The 14,525-nt window shown below is 42.2% G+C and overlaps 1 protein-coding gene across 5 annotated transcripts; it reads left to right on the top strand.

Moving 5' to 3' along the window:
- Positions 1-745: 745 nt before the first annotated feature.
- lsm14aa (LSM14A mRNA processing body assembly factor a) lies at positions 746-14,307 on the top strand. Of its 5 annotated transcripts, none has more exons than XM_026365107.1 (10): positions 746-1,018; positions 4,536-4,699; positions 4,772-4,928; positions 7,024-7,230; positions 8,332-8,412; positions 8,921-9,103; positions 9,535-9,700; positions 10,425-10,463; positions 10,674-10,914; positions 10,999-14,307. In XM_026365107.1, exons 1-10 carry the CDS (start codon positions 898-900, stop codon positions 11,020-11,022), a joined length of 1,383 nt encoding a protein of 460 aa, XP_026220892.1. In that variant the 5' UTR covers positions 746-897; the 3' UTR covers positions 11,023-14,307. The 5 variants fall into 5 exon arrangements, with proteins under 5 accessions (XP_026220892.1, XP_026220889.1, XP_026220888.1 ...); XM_026365104.1 differs by having other exon boundaries at positions 7,024-7,344; positions 11,002-14,307; XM_026365103.1 differs by having other exon boundaries at positions 7,024-7,344.
- The last annotated feature ends 218 nt before the right edge of the window (positions 14,308-14,525 follow it).

The raw sequence follows: 14,525 nt of genomic DNA, 5'->3' as shown, positions 1-14,525 counted from the left end.
GCAGTTGTCCTTCCTGGACAAGCCACTGAACCCCGAACTAAAAGAATGTCCCCAAGGGCATTAATCAATTATCAGTTATTGGTATTTTCATTAGCTGAGTAAAAAAAAGTTTTTATCTGAATAAACAGATTAAGATTAGTTATTTATTGATTTGATTTGAGTGTGTAAAAGAAGTTTAACTCTCTTTGTCTAAAAAACAAAAACTACAACTAGAAGTAACACTTCAAGATCTTTATTCAAGTTAAAGTTGTACATGCCAAAAATGTACTTTAAATGAAAAAGCGCAGGCACTCAGCTAAGAAAGTAATTTCTCCGACAGAGTTAACAACCCATTAATACCTCATAGGTGATGTGTTGGTTAATGATTTATTAGCCGTTAATTACATCTTAAAAACCTGTTAGTCCTCAACTGTTGTCAGAGTTGTGATACACTGTAAAAGCAGCTAAAGGAAAATGACTGCTTTAATCTTTAACACTGTATTTTATTAATTCTCCAACTGGAATCTGAAAATGTTGTGTAGTTTTTTAAAATGTAAATTTCCTTCTGTGACCACAACTGTCAACACATTAAAAAGAAAAAATAAATAAAAGTGGGAATAATAATAATAACATAAATAGAAATACTGTAGTACAACTACCTCAAAGTGTATTCAGAGTCATTAGTTCTATTCTATATTACAAATATCTATAACTTTCGCAGGCGCGTAACCTCGCGATATTAGGAGTTCCCGTTAGCCCCCGCGCTCAGAGCTCTTCGATGGAGGAGGCGGTGGCCATGTTGTAGCAGGGACAACAGCAAGTTGGTAGTTTGGTGTTTAGTCGGTTATATTAACTATACGCTTCACAGGGGCTGTTTGTCCGGTTGTCTGTTAGGACCGCCGAGCTGTAAGTTACACCATGAGCGGCGGGACGCCTTATCTCGGCAGCAAAATCAGCCTCATTTCGAAGGCCGAGATCCGCTATGAAGGAATCCTGTACACCATCGACACCGAGAACTCCACCGTCGCTCTAGCTAAAGGTAACGCGGCTAGGTGGCTAATGCAAACATCGGTTCATGTTGTTAACCTAATCTCTGTGGGAGTAAATGTGTGTGCATTACAATTAAGGATTAATGCACGATCTGCAGCTATGTGGCTGTTCAACAACCCACCGAGTGTAGTTTTTAATCCCGAACTCCATAACAGCAAATTAATGACTTTAATCGGTTTGGTAGCGTTAGCATGTTAGCAAAAACTATCAGTGTTTGACTTCTGAAGCAGCAACACTGGTAAGATGCTAACAGCAACTTTACTGCCATCAGACGAGTGATGCAATTATTTAGACAAAGAAAGTGAAATGACTACTCAGTCATAACTGCCGATATTTTAGTTATATTTTAATCTACCTAGGTGGATAGACAAAGTTAACTCTGTGTTAGCAATAAAGTGAGTCAGCTTTCCAGCTTGTCAGCTAACGTTAGCATGGGAGTTAGCGGCCGGTAAACAGCAGCTGCTAAGTGTTAACATGAACTGCTAAAACGTTTATGTAACAGTGGCTCACAGCTGCTCAGTTTTCAGCCAGGTTCACCTGTAGCCTGACGTCACTGCTCACCTGTTCCTCAAAAACAGATTATGACTTAGAACTAATGATAGTCCTACATCAGCAGCTTTCAGTCCTCTGTAGCAGAGAGTGGTAGAAGTACACGAAGTCAGTAGTACAGCAAAAGTGCAAGTACCTGCCGAAAAACACCTATCCACAGGTAGTACTACTTAAAATCTTTACTCGAGTAAAAAAAATACTAAGCTTATGCCAATCCCATAAGTAATTTTTATATACTTGTGACAAAGTGATTTAACTAGTTAAATTAACGTCAACCAGTGTACTTGATGCGGTTGATAACATGAATGTAAAGTCAAGTCCAGAAATGTTCCTGAAATGTTGTCACTTAAAAAAGAAATAAAAATAACAGTCATGTCAAACCAAAGCTTGTGTTGTAAACATCACTTTAAGGTTTCTCTCTATCTCTTAGTCTGTATTGCTGAGGCCTAACAAACCTGTTGACGGTATAGGATGGAGATTATTTGTATCAATAAATATGGAAAAAATTATATAGTCAAGCCGTGATCTCACCTTTGTCTTTTACCAGGTACCCACTTCTGCCAGTCCAAGAACCTAAATGGTCTAAATCAGGGGTCACTAACAGGCGGACCGCGGTCCGGATCCGGACCCAGAAGCTGTCCCATACGGACCCGGAGCTACAGACCAAACCGAACGATTTGATTCCAAGTCCAGCGGGACACCTTAATTTTAATCGGCGCAGCTATTGCAATCGTTACGGTAGTAATTTAGTGGACGCGAGAACGCATTGGCCAATTGAATGCGAGTTAAGCCGTCCCACGTGACTTCACTTAGCCAATCGATTCTGTGGATCACAGGCGGTAAAATTAGCGATTCAACAGTAGATGAGAGGAGGTTGGAAAAAAATTAACAAACAGAGATGGTGATAACAGAGAAACAGAGAGGAGAGATACAGACGACAGAGAGGAGAGATACAGACGACAGAGAGGAGAGATACAGACGACAGAGAGGAGAGATACAGACGACAGAGAGGAGAGATACAGACGACAGAGAGGAGAGATACAGATGACAGAGAGGAGAGAGATACAGACGACAGAGAGGAGAGAGATACAGACGACAGAGAGAGATACAGACGACAGAGAGGAGAGATACAGACGACAGAGAGGAGAGATACAGACGACAGAGGAGAGATACAGACGACAGAGAGGAGAGAGACAGACGACAGAGAGGAGAGATACAGACGACAGAGAGAGAGATACAGACGACAGAGAGGAGAGATACAGACGACAGAGAGGAGAGAGATACAGACGACAGAGAGGAGAGATACAGACGACAGAGAGGAGAGATACAGACGACAGGAGGAGAGAGATACAGACGACAGAGGAGAGATACAGACGACAGAGAGGAGGAGACAGACAGGAGGAGAGAGATACAGACGACAGAGAGGAGAGGATACAGACGACAGAGGGAGAGATACAGACGACAGAGAGGAGAGATACAGACGACAGGAGGAGAGATACAGACGACAGAGAGGAGAGAGATACAGAGACGACAGAGAGGAGAGACAGACGACAGAGAGGAGAGAGACAGACGACAGAGAGGAGAGAGACAGACGACAGAGACAGACGACAGAGAGGAGAGAGACAGACGACAGAGAGGAGAGAGAGAGACAGACGACAGAGAGGAGAGAGAGACAGACGACAGAGAGGAGAGAGAGACAGGCGACAGAGAGGAGAGAGAGACAGGCGACAGAGAGGAGAGAGAGACAGGCGACAGAGAGGAGAGAGAGAGAGACAGGCGACAGAGAGGAGAGAGATACAGACGACAGAGGAGAAAGTTGATAAAAGGACGGTGAGACTGAGAAAGGAAGAGATAAATATAAAAATGTCCAAAAAGAAAAAAGTGGACAGTAAAGAGTTTTTAATCCAGACTCCTGTCTGGTCATATTACCACTGGGAGCAGTAAACTAGTGTCTGATATGTTTAGAAACTGTGGCTCTTATTAAAAGTACCAATGTCAAATGTCATTATGAGACAAAACACAAAGGTTTTGAACACACATACCCACTGAAATCTGAAGTGCGACCACAGAAAGTTTCTAGTCTCAGAGCCCAGTATGACCAGTCCACCAGGATCTGGAGCCACATGCTCAGTTTGATGTTACATAACAATAAATTTGTCAAAAGGTTTTTGAATTGTACTGAATTAATTTGATTTGACAGTCAAGTACTGATTACATGCAGGCTACTTGATAATCTATCGCGGTAAATAGTTAGACATTATAATCTTCTGGACCTTTGCTTCCAAAAAAATTGCGTAACCGGACCTCTTTAAATTCTAGTTGAATACCCCTGGTCTAAATCCACATGACCAAAAGCCCATCGTGCGTGCGTGTGTGTTATACATTTTTTTAATGTGTTGTTTCTTTATCTTATCTACAGTAAATGTTCTATTTACACTGATCCTGATGAAGGCCACAAGCTGAAATTTGTTGTCTTTGTTCTCAAGATGTTTTTTGAGACGGTTGTAAGGGGCAGAAAAAGTCTCTCCGACTCAAAGTAACTGGGGGTTTAAAATCAGAGTCTGTGAGCAATGACTCAGAATCATCTAATAACATCAAATGAACTCTTTTAACAGTTCAAATCAAAACACTTTTGTCACTATGAGTTGACTTGGAGTACTTAGTTGTACTGGATACTGTTGTGGGTACTTACTCCAATGCAGTATTTTGCTCATACATAGTACTCCCACAAGTGACTTGCCGAAGGTTTTTATTTCCTGATAAACAGGGAGCTGCTGCTGGTCCAAATATTAAAACCAAAGATTCTGTGGAAATTAACCAGTATTCCCATTACATGTGACACATAACTTATTGAGTCTCACATATTATAACGGAGTGATTCATCTTTGTAGATTAACACCAGATATTTTAATCTTATACAAATGATGCACGAACTGAACCATAACCTTTTCCCTCAGTTCGTTCCTTTGGCACTGAGGACCGCCCCACTGACAGACCCATCCCTCCTCGAGATGACACCTTCGAGTACATCATCTTCAGAGGCAGTGACATCAAGGACCTGACTGTGTGTGAGCCGCCCAAACCAACATGCTCCCTCCCTCAGGACCCTGCTATAGTCCAGGTAGATCTTCAGCTGATGAGCTTTTGAAACGATTGTTTCTGCTGTGACATTAACCATCTTTTTTCCTCTCAGTCATCCATCGGCTCCAGCTCCTCGTCTTCTGCCTCTGCCCCGACCCCGTTCCAGTCTGCTGGTTCCTATGGGCTCTTCAACCGGGCCCCAGTTCCCGCCTATAGCCAGTTCAGTGCCAGCCCCCTGGTTTCACCTCAGTTTGGAGCTGTTGGTGTTGGTAAGCACATGGACTGTCATAAGATATATTTTTTATTGATACCGTTTTTCCTCTCATGGCTTGTAACTATAAAAGTCAAACGGGAACAGGGAGGCAGTTGGGCATGATATCCAAGGGTTCAGGGTCTATCCATGGCTCTTGTACCACGTAAAACATGCCACAGAAACTGAGAAGGGATGGGTTTATGGCTTCAGTGTGACTGTAACTAATTGAGGCCTTCACCTTCCTCCTCCACAGTACTGCAGTATGTAAGGTGCAGATGTGGTTGTGACTAGGGTTGTGCTGATGACAGATTTTAGATTTAAAATTTTACATCTGATAAAACTCTGAATATAACCTTTGCCCTGATGTTGGTTAATGTACAAGCGTAAATTTATTGCTTTTAGTAATGAAGTTCTGTGACAGGAGCTTTAATGGACACTGTAAACAATAGAAAAGCAGTCAGCTGTTCTGATAATAAACTTTGCTCCTTTTTGTCATGTGTGATAGTGAACCAAATCTCTTTGGGACTTGGTTGCACAAAACAAGACATTTAAAGATATTTTATTAAGCCATTTATATAGGTTTACATTTTAATTATTCATCTAGAACATAATTCGCAGGGTAACTGGTGATGAATGTTATTGTTTATCACACCCTTTGCCTGCTTTCTGGCTGAGTTACGTGAGTTTTCTATTGTTATTGTCACTGTCTGGGGATGTTTCGTTATCAGCATAGCCCTAGTCCTTGCAGTTTGGTTTCCAGTTAGTTTTATTGATGCACAGAGATTCAGGACAACAAAGTGAATTTAAAGGAACCGGGAGTCTTGTTGCCCTCAGTGCTCTCTTCCTACTGTTCCTCCCCATACAGGACAATCAGTTCCCTCGTATGTGAGCGACACGAGCACAGCCTTACCCCAGTCTCAGAGCAGTGCTATTGGCTCTGCTCTCCCCTCTGACTCGCGGTCTCTGGGTACCCTTGTAACCGAAGGTAAAAACCTACAGGAAACCACTTTAAAAGTGTGTCTACACTGGCTGGAACAAAATTACATCTGACACAATCATGGACAGACAACGCTGAAAATACCCGGTTGTTTAAATACGATTAAGAAAAATCAGTTGTGTCCAAGCCCAGGAGGCTTGTTAATGTTTGCAGTGTTTGTCAGATTTTTACTTTCCTCATGTTGAAATTTGGAGAGACTGTACCTGGCTTGAAGTCATGCCTGATGATGAGCTTTGCAAAAAGATCAAACTGCATAGTAGTAAAACACTGAGTTTGGTTTAAAACCTCTGTCTGCATGCTTTTTACGGTTACCTGCATGTCCTGTTGAATCAGGTGTGTCTTCATGCTTAAAGGCTCAGACGCACACTCAGATCTGTCCTCTCAAAGATCCTCTCTCACACTAACAAACCTTTCACACCTGCAGTACACTTTATTTGGTCCAAGTTAAAAAAATAAAAAAAAAAACGTATAAAAAACAAAATAATTTGTTGTTGTTCAATTTCAATTTTCAACTAAGAGGGGTAAACCTAACGTCCCATTCACTGACATGCTGCATTTATTTATTAGAAAGTAATTCCCCTCCATTTTATTTAATAAAAACAAAATGTTATACTGTCATTCACTGATGAGTCTAAATGCTGTGTAGTTGAACTAGTCATGGATTTTTACCTCTTATCAACATGGCTTTAAATCGCTCATCTGAAGTGAAGAAACAGGGATTAGGTTTAATCCACATTTACACAGTAATTTTCTTCAAAGTATGAGCTAAATCAATATTTGTAACTAAAGTCAGGGGGGTCCTCATGTCCGTTTTTAAAATATTAGATCTTGGCTCAGAATAAGGATTTTATTTTTAACAATATTGCAATATTTCACATGTGAGATTTGTGGTATCGTGGAACTTAGGAAGAAGTTTTATTTCTGCTCAGGTGTGAAAGCATCTGAATGTGAGCTCCTGCTTTCTGATAAATAATCCCAGCTGGTTGTAGTTTAAATGACCTGACTGACGTATGTGCAGTTGATCCAGTTGCTGCTGACTGATGGTAACCTTGATTTATTTTGTCGTTACAAGCCCCGGGGTCCAAAAATCTTGATCTGTGTTGGTGTCCTCCAGGTCGCAGCAGCCCGAGCCTGGATCCTTTGAGGAAGAGCCCCACCCTAGAGCGGGTGATGCAGCCTGCCCCGGCAGCCCCGACTGTCGCCACAGCTCCAGCTCCTGGCCTGGGACGCAGGAGCCCCGCCCACGGTCGCACGGCTCCCTCAGCCACCGGTCAGAGCAACCAGAAGGTCCAGAACCAAGACGCCATGGACACAAGGAGGGGTGAGACTGTCAGGGGAGGCCGCAGCAGCCAGGTCTGGTCTGCACCCCGAACCATCACTGCTGTAGATAGGGCTTCCACTGCAGGCCTTACCCACTCTATCTTTAGCCACTCAGGTGAGACCTCAGGCCGGAGACCTGCACGCTCTGACCTGTGCTATTGTCACAGTTATATCAAGAGTCTCATTCCTGAGCATGCAGCACTTTTGAGCACAGAAAAAGATTTTAGCAAATTTTGCAGTAATCAGAGAATGGTATACTCTGGTTGTGCTTTTACCTACAGAATGGTGCTGCCCACTGATGTGTTGGTCACAAGTTGCTGAGTAGCATGAAGGCTAAGGCTAAAAAATGACTCCTGGATTTATTTCAATTCTTTAATGATTTTAATAGGGTTTTTTGTCTTCATGAACTGAATATTAAATATGACTCAAGAACAGTCCTTTATTTCCTTAATGAGAAATCAGTAACATGGGTCATATGTACCAATGGACAAGAAAGATCAACTAGCAGCTGTTGTCGTTTAACACACTGTAAACAGTAACTCGACGAGCTGCTGTGCAAAAAAATACTCATCTGAAGTCACTGCATACTGAGCTTGGTACGCTTTCGAAACAGGATTAACCCACACTCTGTAATGTCCCTGAAGGCCTCCGACACACGCACAGAGCTGTAGCTATTGCTGACAGGCTGCTCCTGTGAAAACACTGTCACTTTGTCAACGGGCACGTCCAAGTCGGGGAGAGGAATTCCAGAATGTAGTTTGGGTTGCACAAGTCAGGGAAACAGGTTATCGTGTTGTGTTTAATGTTAGTTATTGAAGACAAAATAAATGTTGTCCTACTCAGATGAACTGGTCTTTACTAGGTACAGTGAAATGTTTCTTCCCTCAATGTCCCAGTGCACGCTCAGGAATGAGATGCCAATGAAACATCCTGGAGTAAACAATGATTCCCACTGTGTGTGATTTCTTAACACTTTGTTCCAGAGGTCCCACTTTTCAAACCGTTGTGCCTTTGCGTGAAGGTAGGAGACTAGTGCCACCAGGGCTGTTTTCTCATCACTGTTGAGGTTGTTTTGGAAGACTAAAACATTCTGCTGTTCCAGGCCCAGAAGTCCAGAAAGTCCCCAAACCAGAGTCTGAGCAGGCGCGAGGTGAAGGCAGGGATACCAGTAAACGTTCCACAGGTTAAACTCAGAAACCATCTTCCACAGTCCATTCCAACTCTGCATGCCTGTCAAGCTAGTGGAGCCCATACTCATCCTGTGCAGCTGCTGAGCATCGTCATGTTTTTCTTTGCTAGTGAACATGTGTGCAGAATGACGTGCTGTTCATGTTAATGGAAGGCGAAGACACATGTCTTCTGCTTTTTTTTATTTTTTATTTTTTTTTCCTCCCTTTTTCCCAGATGCTGTTTTCATGCTCGGTGAATAACTGAGAATGCTACCTGTGGTGTTGATTAGTTTTACTGCATTTCCTCCTCGTTTGATGTGAATTTTACTTCTGTAGTGGGTGTGCGTAAAGCTAACGCAAAGCCGAGCTGGTATTTTACAACATTGCAACAAGTCTTCTACCATAATGTGTTGGCATAGTTTACTACCTAATGTGTTGCTATGTGATCTGTTTGCTAGTCGTCTTTAGATCTTTCAAACGTAAGATGTGGCAGCTAATGTAGTGTTCTCTTCTGTAATCTAGCAGCTACTGGTGCACAGGCTAATCGGCGTGGGCGAGGGGGAGGACACCGCGGAAGAGGGCGCTTTAATGTTCGTAGAGATGGACCCATGAAATTTGAGAAAGACTTTGATTTTGAGAGCGCCAATGCACAGTTCAACAAAGAGGAGATTGACAGAGAGTTTCAGAGCAAGCTGAAGTTGAAAGGTAGGATTCTCTGTGTTGGCATGTCAAGATGATGATTTAAAAAAAAAAAAAAAGCTTCAGTAGTAGAAGAAATATCAGTCTGTTAGTAAAATGTCCTGTAATGAGGATGTAAGTCACCAAAAGGTCAACCCTACATTTGTGTTTTGAGTCCAGTTTCAGTGCACTAAACGTTTGGAGACATGGTGCAGAGTTGCAGAGGTTGTGATAACGAGCCATGTGAAATGTCAGCAGTAGTGATAAACCTAAACCTATGATTAAATAGTGAGAGAGTAGTGATTACTGTAGAGTGGACTAATATGGAAAATGAATTCCTCACCATGTCCTCAGATTATAGAAACTTAACAACTGAAAGTTGATCACTTGGTATAAATAAATGTGAAGCTGCTGAGTCATTATGGCAAAGCATGACTGTTCATTTTATTTTCACACAGATGAAAAGACGGAGAAGTCGGTCAACGGGGAGGATAAAGGCGACTCCGGTGTGGAAACGCAGAACAGCGAGAGCAACGCTGATGACGAGTGTGACCCGCTTGGCCCCAACTGCTACTACGACAAGTCCAAGTCCTTCTTCGACAACATCTCCTGTGACGATACCAGGTACGAGTCAGTGAACATGACAGAGTTGAACAAGAGGGAGGAGGACGGAGATAAGCGAGAGGAACAGAGCATCAGAAGAGCACAAATCTGGAGTTTAGGAAAAACGATGAACCTTAATCAGAAATGAATCCGCAGGTGTTACTACCATATATCACAATCTACATACATGGCAGCTGATGTCTTACTCAGGGTTGTTAGATCCATGTCGCAGTATATTTAAAGGATTGAAATCTGTCTGTAGATTCCTTTAAGCTCTACGATCAGGCAAATCTGCAGTTAGCCGATCGCTTGACATTGTTAGGAGGGTGACGTTGGATCACAGCAGAAATGACCAATCCACACAGCACAGGTGGAGCAGAGTAATTTGTGGGACCTCTCCATTTAACTGGGCAGAGACTGTCTGCTTTTTTCAGCAGCTCCACCTCCTTAGCATCTGATTTCAGGTCTGTGTTTTTCAGGGCTAATGGCTAATAGCAGGCTAGCTGTTGCTGTGTGTAAACGCTGTTTTTGTGGTGATGTTCACAAAAGGTCCTCACACAAATGAACGCGATGTTGAGAAATATCTTGGTAATAATAATTCTAGTCATAAAAACACACAGAATGAGTTAGAATGAAGTAGATACAGGATGGTATTCATCATGTCAGAAATACCACTGCTTCATGACCTGCCTCTCCCTGGACTCTGAGAATAAAAGCTCTTGGTGTCTTGTTTCCTTTTCTTTAGGAAAGCAAATGACAAGTCTGGCGGCTCAGGTTTTCCACGGTAAGTGTTCTTATGGTTAGTCTTAGTTAAACCTTTCAACCAGTTTGTCCATACCATACCGACGAGAGAGTGGAGCAAGCAGGCGAAGCTTTTCATGTTTCTCACACAACATTCAGCACAGAAAGTCTGTGTTTCATGAGACTAGGAGCAAAGATCAGTGTCTGAATTTGAAGAATCAGCATTGGATCCTTCAAACATCTCCTATTTCAGGGAGCGGAGGCAGACCTGGGCGGAGGAGAGGAGGATGAATGCTGAAACGTTCGGCATCCCTCTGCGTCAGGGCCGAGGCCGTGGAGGATACCGCGGACGTGGTGGTATGGGCTTCCGTGGAGGTCGGGGTCGTCCAGCTAGCCGAGGGTCCTTCGGGCCTCCACAGGGAGGTGGCGGCTTCAGAGGAGGGTACAGAGGAAACCAGGCAGGCCGGGAGTTTGCTGACTTATCAGCATACAGGGTAAAAGGAAAATCTTTTATTAAAGGAAACGCATCCATTTTTTCCATTGTTTTTCTAAATGTCTGTTCTGTTCTTTCCTTCCAGAAGGACAACAAAGTGGCTGCATAGTCCCAAAGGAGGGAAGATTCTGCACAGAGGTGGAACTTCTTCGCACTTAAATGGAAAACCAATAGTTCTGGTTGCTATTTTGACTAAAATAATGAAGATTGTCTACTAGTTGTATATTTGTCACCAGCACTGGGGTAGACTGCTTGAATGCAACTTAACTTTCCACAGTGGAGACGACGCAGTTTATTAGAAAAAACATTTAAAAATACAATTTCCAGGTGGCTGAAATAATTATGTATAAATGTCGTATTTCAGAGGGATGTTTTTGTTTCACTACGAGTTATCTGCCTGGCTCCTTTCCCAAACCTGTATTTGATGAGATTTTGTTCGTCCACGAGTTACGCTGATGCTCACTGACGTAGCTTTATTTGGGGAGGTGGCTACAGCACCACAGGGTCTCAGTCGCACATGTATTTTTCTACTACCACATAGACTTTCATGCTGTTATGTAGTCAGCCTGCTCACCATCATGTCTCTCTCACCTTTCTGCAGTCGCAGTGCGTTTTCTCCTGCAGCCTTTTCCTATAAGTTTCATCTTTGATTGTTTGGTGTGGAGCTTTGATATCATTCAAGATGTTTCTTCTAGAGCTGAAAGAAAATTCATCTGCAGCTATTTTGATAATCGATTAATCAAAAAGCCCTAAATTAGGTTGTTCTAGGTTCTCAAACATTCTTCCTCTCCCGTTTTCAGGTTGTGAAAAAGAACAAAACTGATAAAGACATTTCTTTAGTGCTCCAACAATTTTCTGGTCTTTTAATACAAAGAACCACTCATTGAGAAAGTAATGGGCAGATAAATCGATGAGGAAAATGATCATTGGCTGCAGCTCGACTGTTCTGTCACATTAGTGTAGGGAGCTGGTTTTTGTGGTAGTTTTTACTCCCGGTGAGCGAGTAACTCGGTCTGAGGGGGTGCAGATGGATCATAGGTCAAACTACAGTCGCTGCATTTTTGTCTTTTTCCAGTGGTTTCGCTTTGTGCAGAGTTGATTGTGTTACTCAAGTGTTGAGGTCACAGTTGATTTGGAGCTGCAGGGAAATCAACACAGACAAGGACTAAAATCTGTATTCACTGGTTTTTAGTTTATAGCAGATGGTACGGAAGATTTAATATGTCCAAACTGAGACGGATCAAGTGAAACGGTGAAAATGTTTCTACAACAAATAAACTCCTTTCATAATCACTTGTTTTGTTTTTAATGTAAAATTTTCAGATGTAGGTTTTTCTGGTTTCCCCAGTCACATTTTGGACAAAATGAATACATTCAAAGAAAAGAAACAGATTTAATAAGACACAAGCTGAAGCTCACCACCCGTTTCCTTTTGATGTCTTAAATAAGCCTAAAGTGAAATGATATTCATGTGTTTGTCTGTTTTTAAGAGTAGTCATAGAGTGCTGCGCTAAAATTCGACCTCTGTGTCCAGCAGAGAGCAGCAAAACATAACTGCGGTCTTAAATAATAACTATTTAATATAATTTTGTGAAGTTGTAGAGACTAAAACATTTTTGCTGCTAGAGACTGAACTGTTGATGCCTCTGTGATTTTAATGGAAAGTGAAACTTCAGTGATTAAATGTTTTGTTTTGTTTTTTTTGTTGTTGTTGAAAGTCGATCTTAACAACACGTTATAAATAATTAATAGTGTTCCTCATTCGTTTTTAACATGAAATTCGGACATAAAGTAAAAAGAACATGCCACACGCGATGTCTTCTGACGTCTCCAATGATACGTGACTGAGGAAAGCAGAAACTCTGGAATCAGATGGTTTTTAAAGATTCGTCTATTAAATCTTCCGTAGCTGAGGGTCATTGCACTTTGTGAGAAGCTGTTGAAGATTTTATCCTGTCGTACGTTACACAGGTTTGTCGGCTGCTTCGTGAAACACTAATGTATTCTGCTCTAAATTTAGCATCTTTGGATTTAAGTACAACCCACCACCTGTTCCAGTTCAGTTTAGTGTTCTGCTCTCACAGAGGAGATGCGGTGGGGTTCGCTTGTGTGAGGTAACTCACCTGTCCTTGGAGAGCTAACCTAGTTTCATAGCTGGTGTCTTCCTCTCTGCTCTGTGTGGTCTTTGGACTTTGGTCTCATGAGTGTTGTCACGACTTGACTCCTCTACGTTCCTCTTTTTGTACAGTTGTTCACTGTCTCAGTTTTAAAACGATCAGAAAACGTTCTCAGGTGCTGCAGACTGGCCTTTTGATTACAAGTCACCATCCAAAACCTGAAGCCACTAACTCAGCCCTGCAGCACTGCAAGTGGTCGACTGTACAAACAAGCGTTTGCTAGTTTTCTAGCAATATCCAAACTTATTTCTAAAGACACCAAGGGTCAGATGGATTTTGACTGAAAATCTGACTCCATCTGGACGTGGTCTAAAAAAAAAAAAAAAGTTGCACTTGTGGAGTGTTGTAAGACTTGATATTTTCCTGATCACCCAGAGTGAATATGCCCAAAAACCTGTTAAAATAGATTTTTAAATTTGGATTTCAGGAAGATTGTTCTATACAGTCTGCTTGGTTTAGGATTTCTTTTCCATCAAAGAACAGTAGCTCACATTTCCATTTCTAATTTTCTTGTGTCTCTGGGCATTTAAAATGTACAAAAGTTCAATGGAGATCTGTGTGGAGCCAGGGCTGCAGAACAACTGATGTCACCCTGACAAGCAGAGCTCAGGAAACATAGGCCGCTAACGTCAAATATAACGATTAAACGCTGCTGCTGATGTGGACTGAACTGGACCTTCCTTAAAAGAATTCAGTTTGTTTTCTCACCATTGTAGACGTGGCTTCTTTGCATTAAGGTGCTGAAATCGCCTGATGTACCAGGTGAGACCTACTGCAGCTGCAGCTCAGACAGGTGTGCTGTGTTTCTGTGGAGGCTGAGATGTGTCACCAAAATCAAACCAGGTGTTTAGAAGAATTATAACTAAAGAACAACGTGATCAAAATCCAGCACAGAACAATTCACCAAATGTTCTGATCTTTTGACGATGTGTATTCGACCCAAGTCTTCATTTCCTTTGGTTCTCCTGGATCAGTTCAGTGTGCACATCTGGAACTTGCCACAGTTTTTACACTGACGCGTCCAAACAAACTGAAATTTGTATTGTTTAGTTTTTTGGAAACTGGTTCTTTGCTCTGTGACGGAGGATTAAAGAAAGTTTCTGCAGCTTCGGGTGGAGCTGGATCACGAGTCAGAACCCAGATCTTCAGGTTTTCAAAGTGGTGAGGATTTTGTGGTAATAATACTGTAAGCACTAATAAAGCACATTAGGAATACAGAGTGTGACGTTTTGTGATATGTGGCTGTTTGTTTTGCATCTCCGTTCCACTTCTGTATCTGTGCAGCACGTAGGGCTGGACCATCAGGCAGCTGGCAAAGGGCTGTGGCTGCAGTCCGGCCTGGGCCTGGTTCTGGTTTGAGTTGAATACTTAAAGCTGAGAGAGAAAAAAGAGTTTCACTGAAAGTTCAACTGTTATTTCAGTTTCTAATAAATAA

This window comes from Anabas testudineus, chromosome 6 (genome assembly GCF_900324465.2).
Source record: "Anabas testudineus chromosome 6, fAnaTes1.2, whole genome shotgun sequence".
Lineage (NCBI taxonomy): Eukaryota > Metazoa > Chordata > Actinopteri > Anabantiformes > Anabantidae > Anabas > Anabas testudineus.
Note: the sequence above shows the minus strand (reverse complement) of the source record. Positions and strands in the feature narration are given on the sequence as shown.

Coding starts and splice junctions, on each gene's coding strand:
- lsm14aa (XM_026365103.1), top strand. CDS start 898: ATGAGCGGCGGGACGCCTTATCTCGGCAGCAAAATCAGCCTCATTTCG. Junction 1,019..4,535: donor CACCGTCGCTCTAGCTAAAG/GTAACGCGGCTA, acceptor CTTTTCCCTCAG/TTCGTTCCTTTGGCACTGAG. Junction 8,413..8,920: donor TACCAGTAAACGTTCCACAG/GTTAAACTCAGA, acceptor TCTGTAATCTAG/CAGCTACTGGTGCACAGGCT.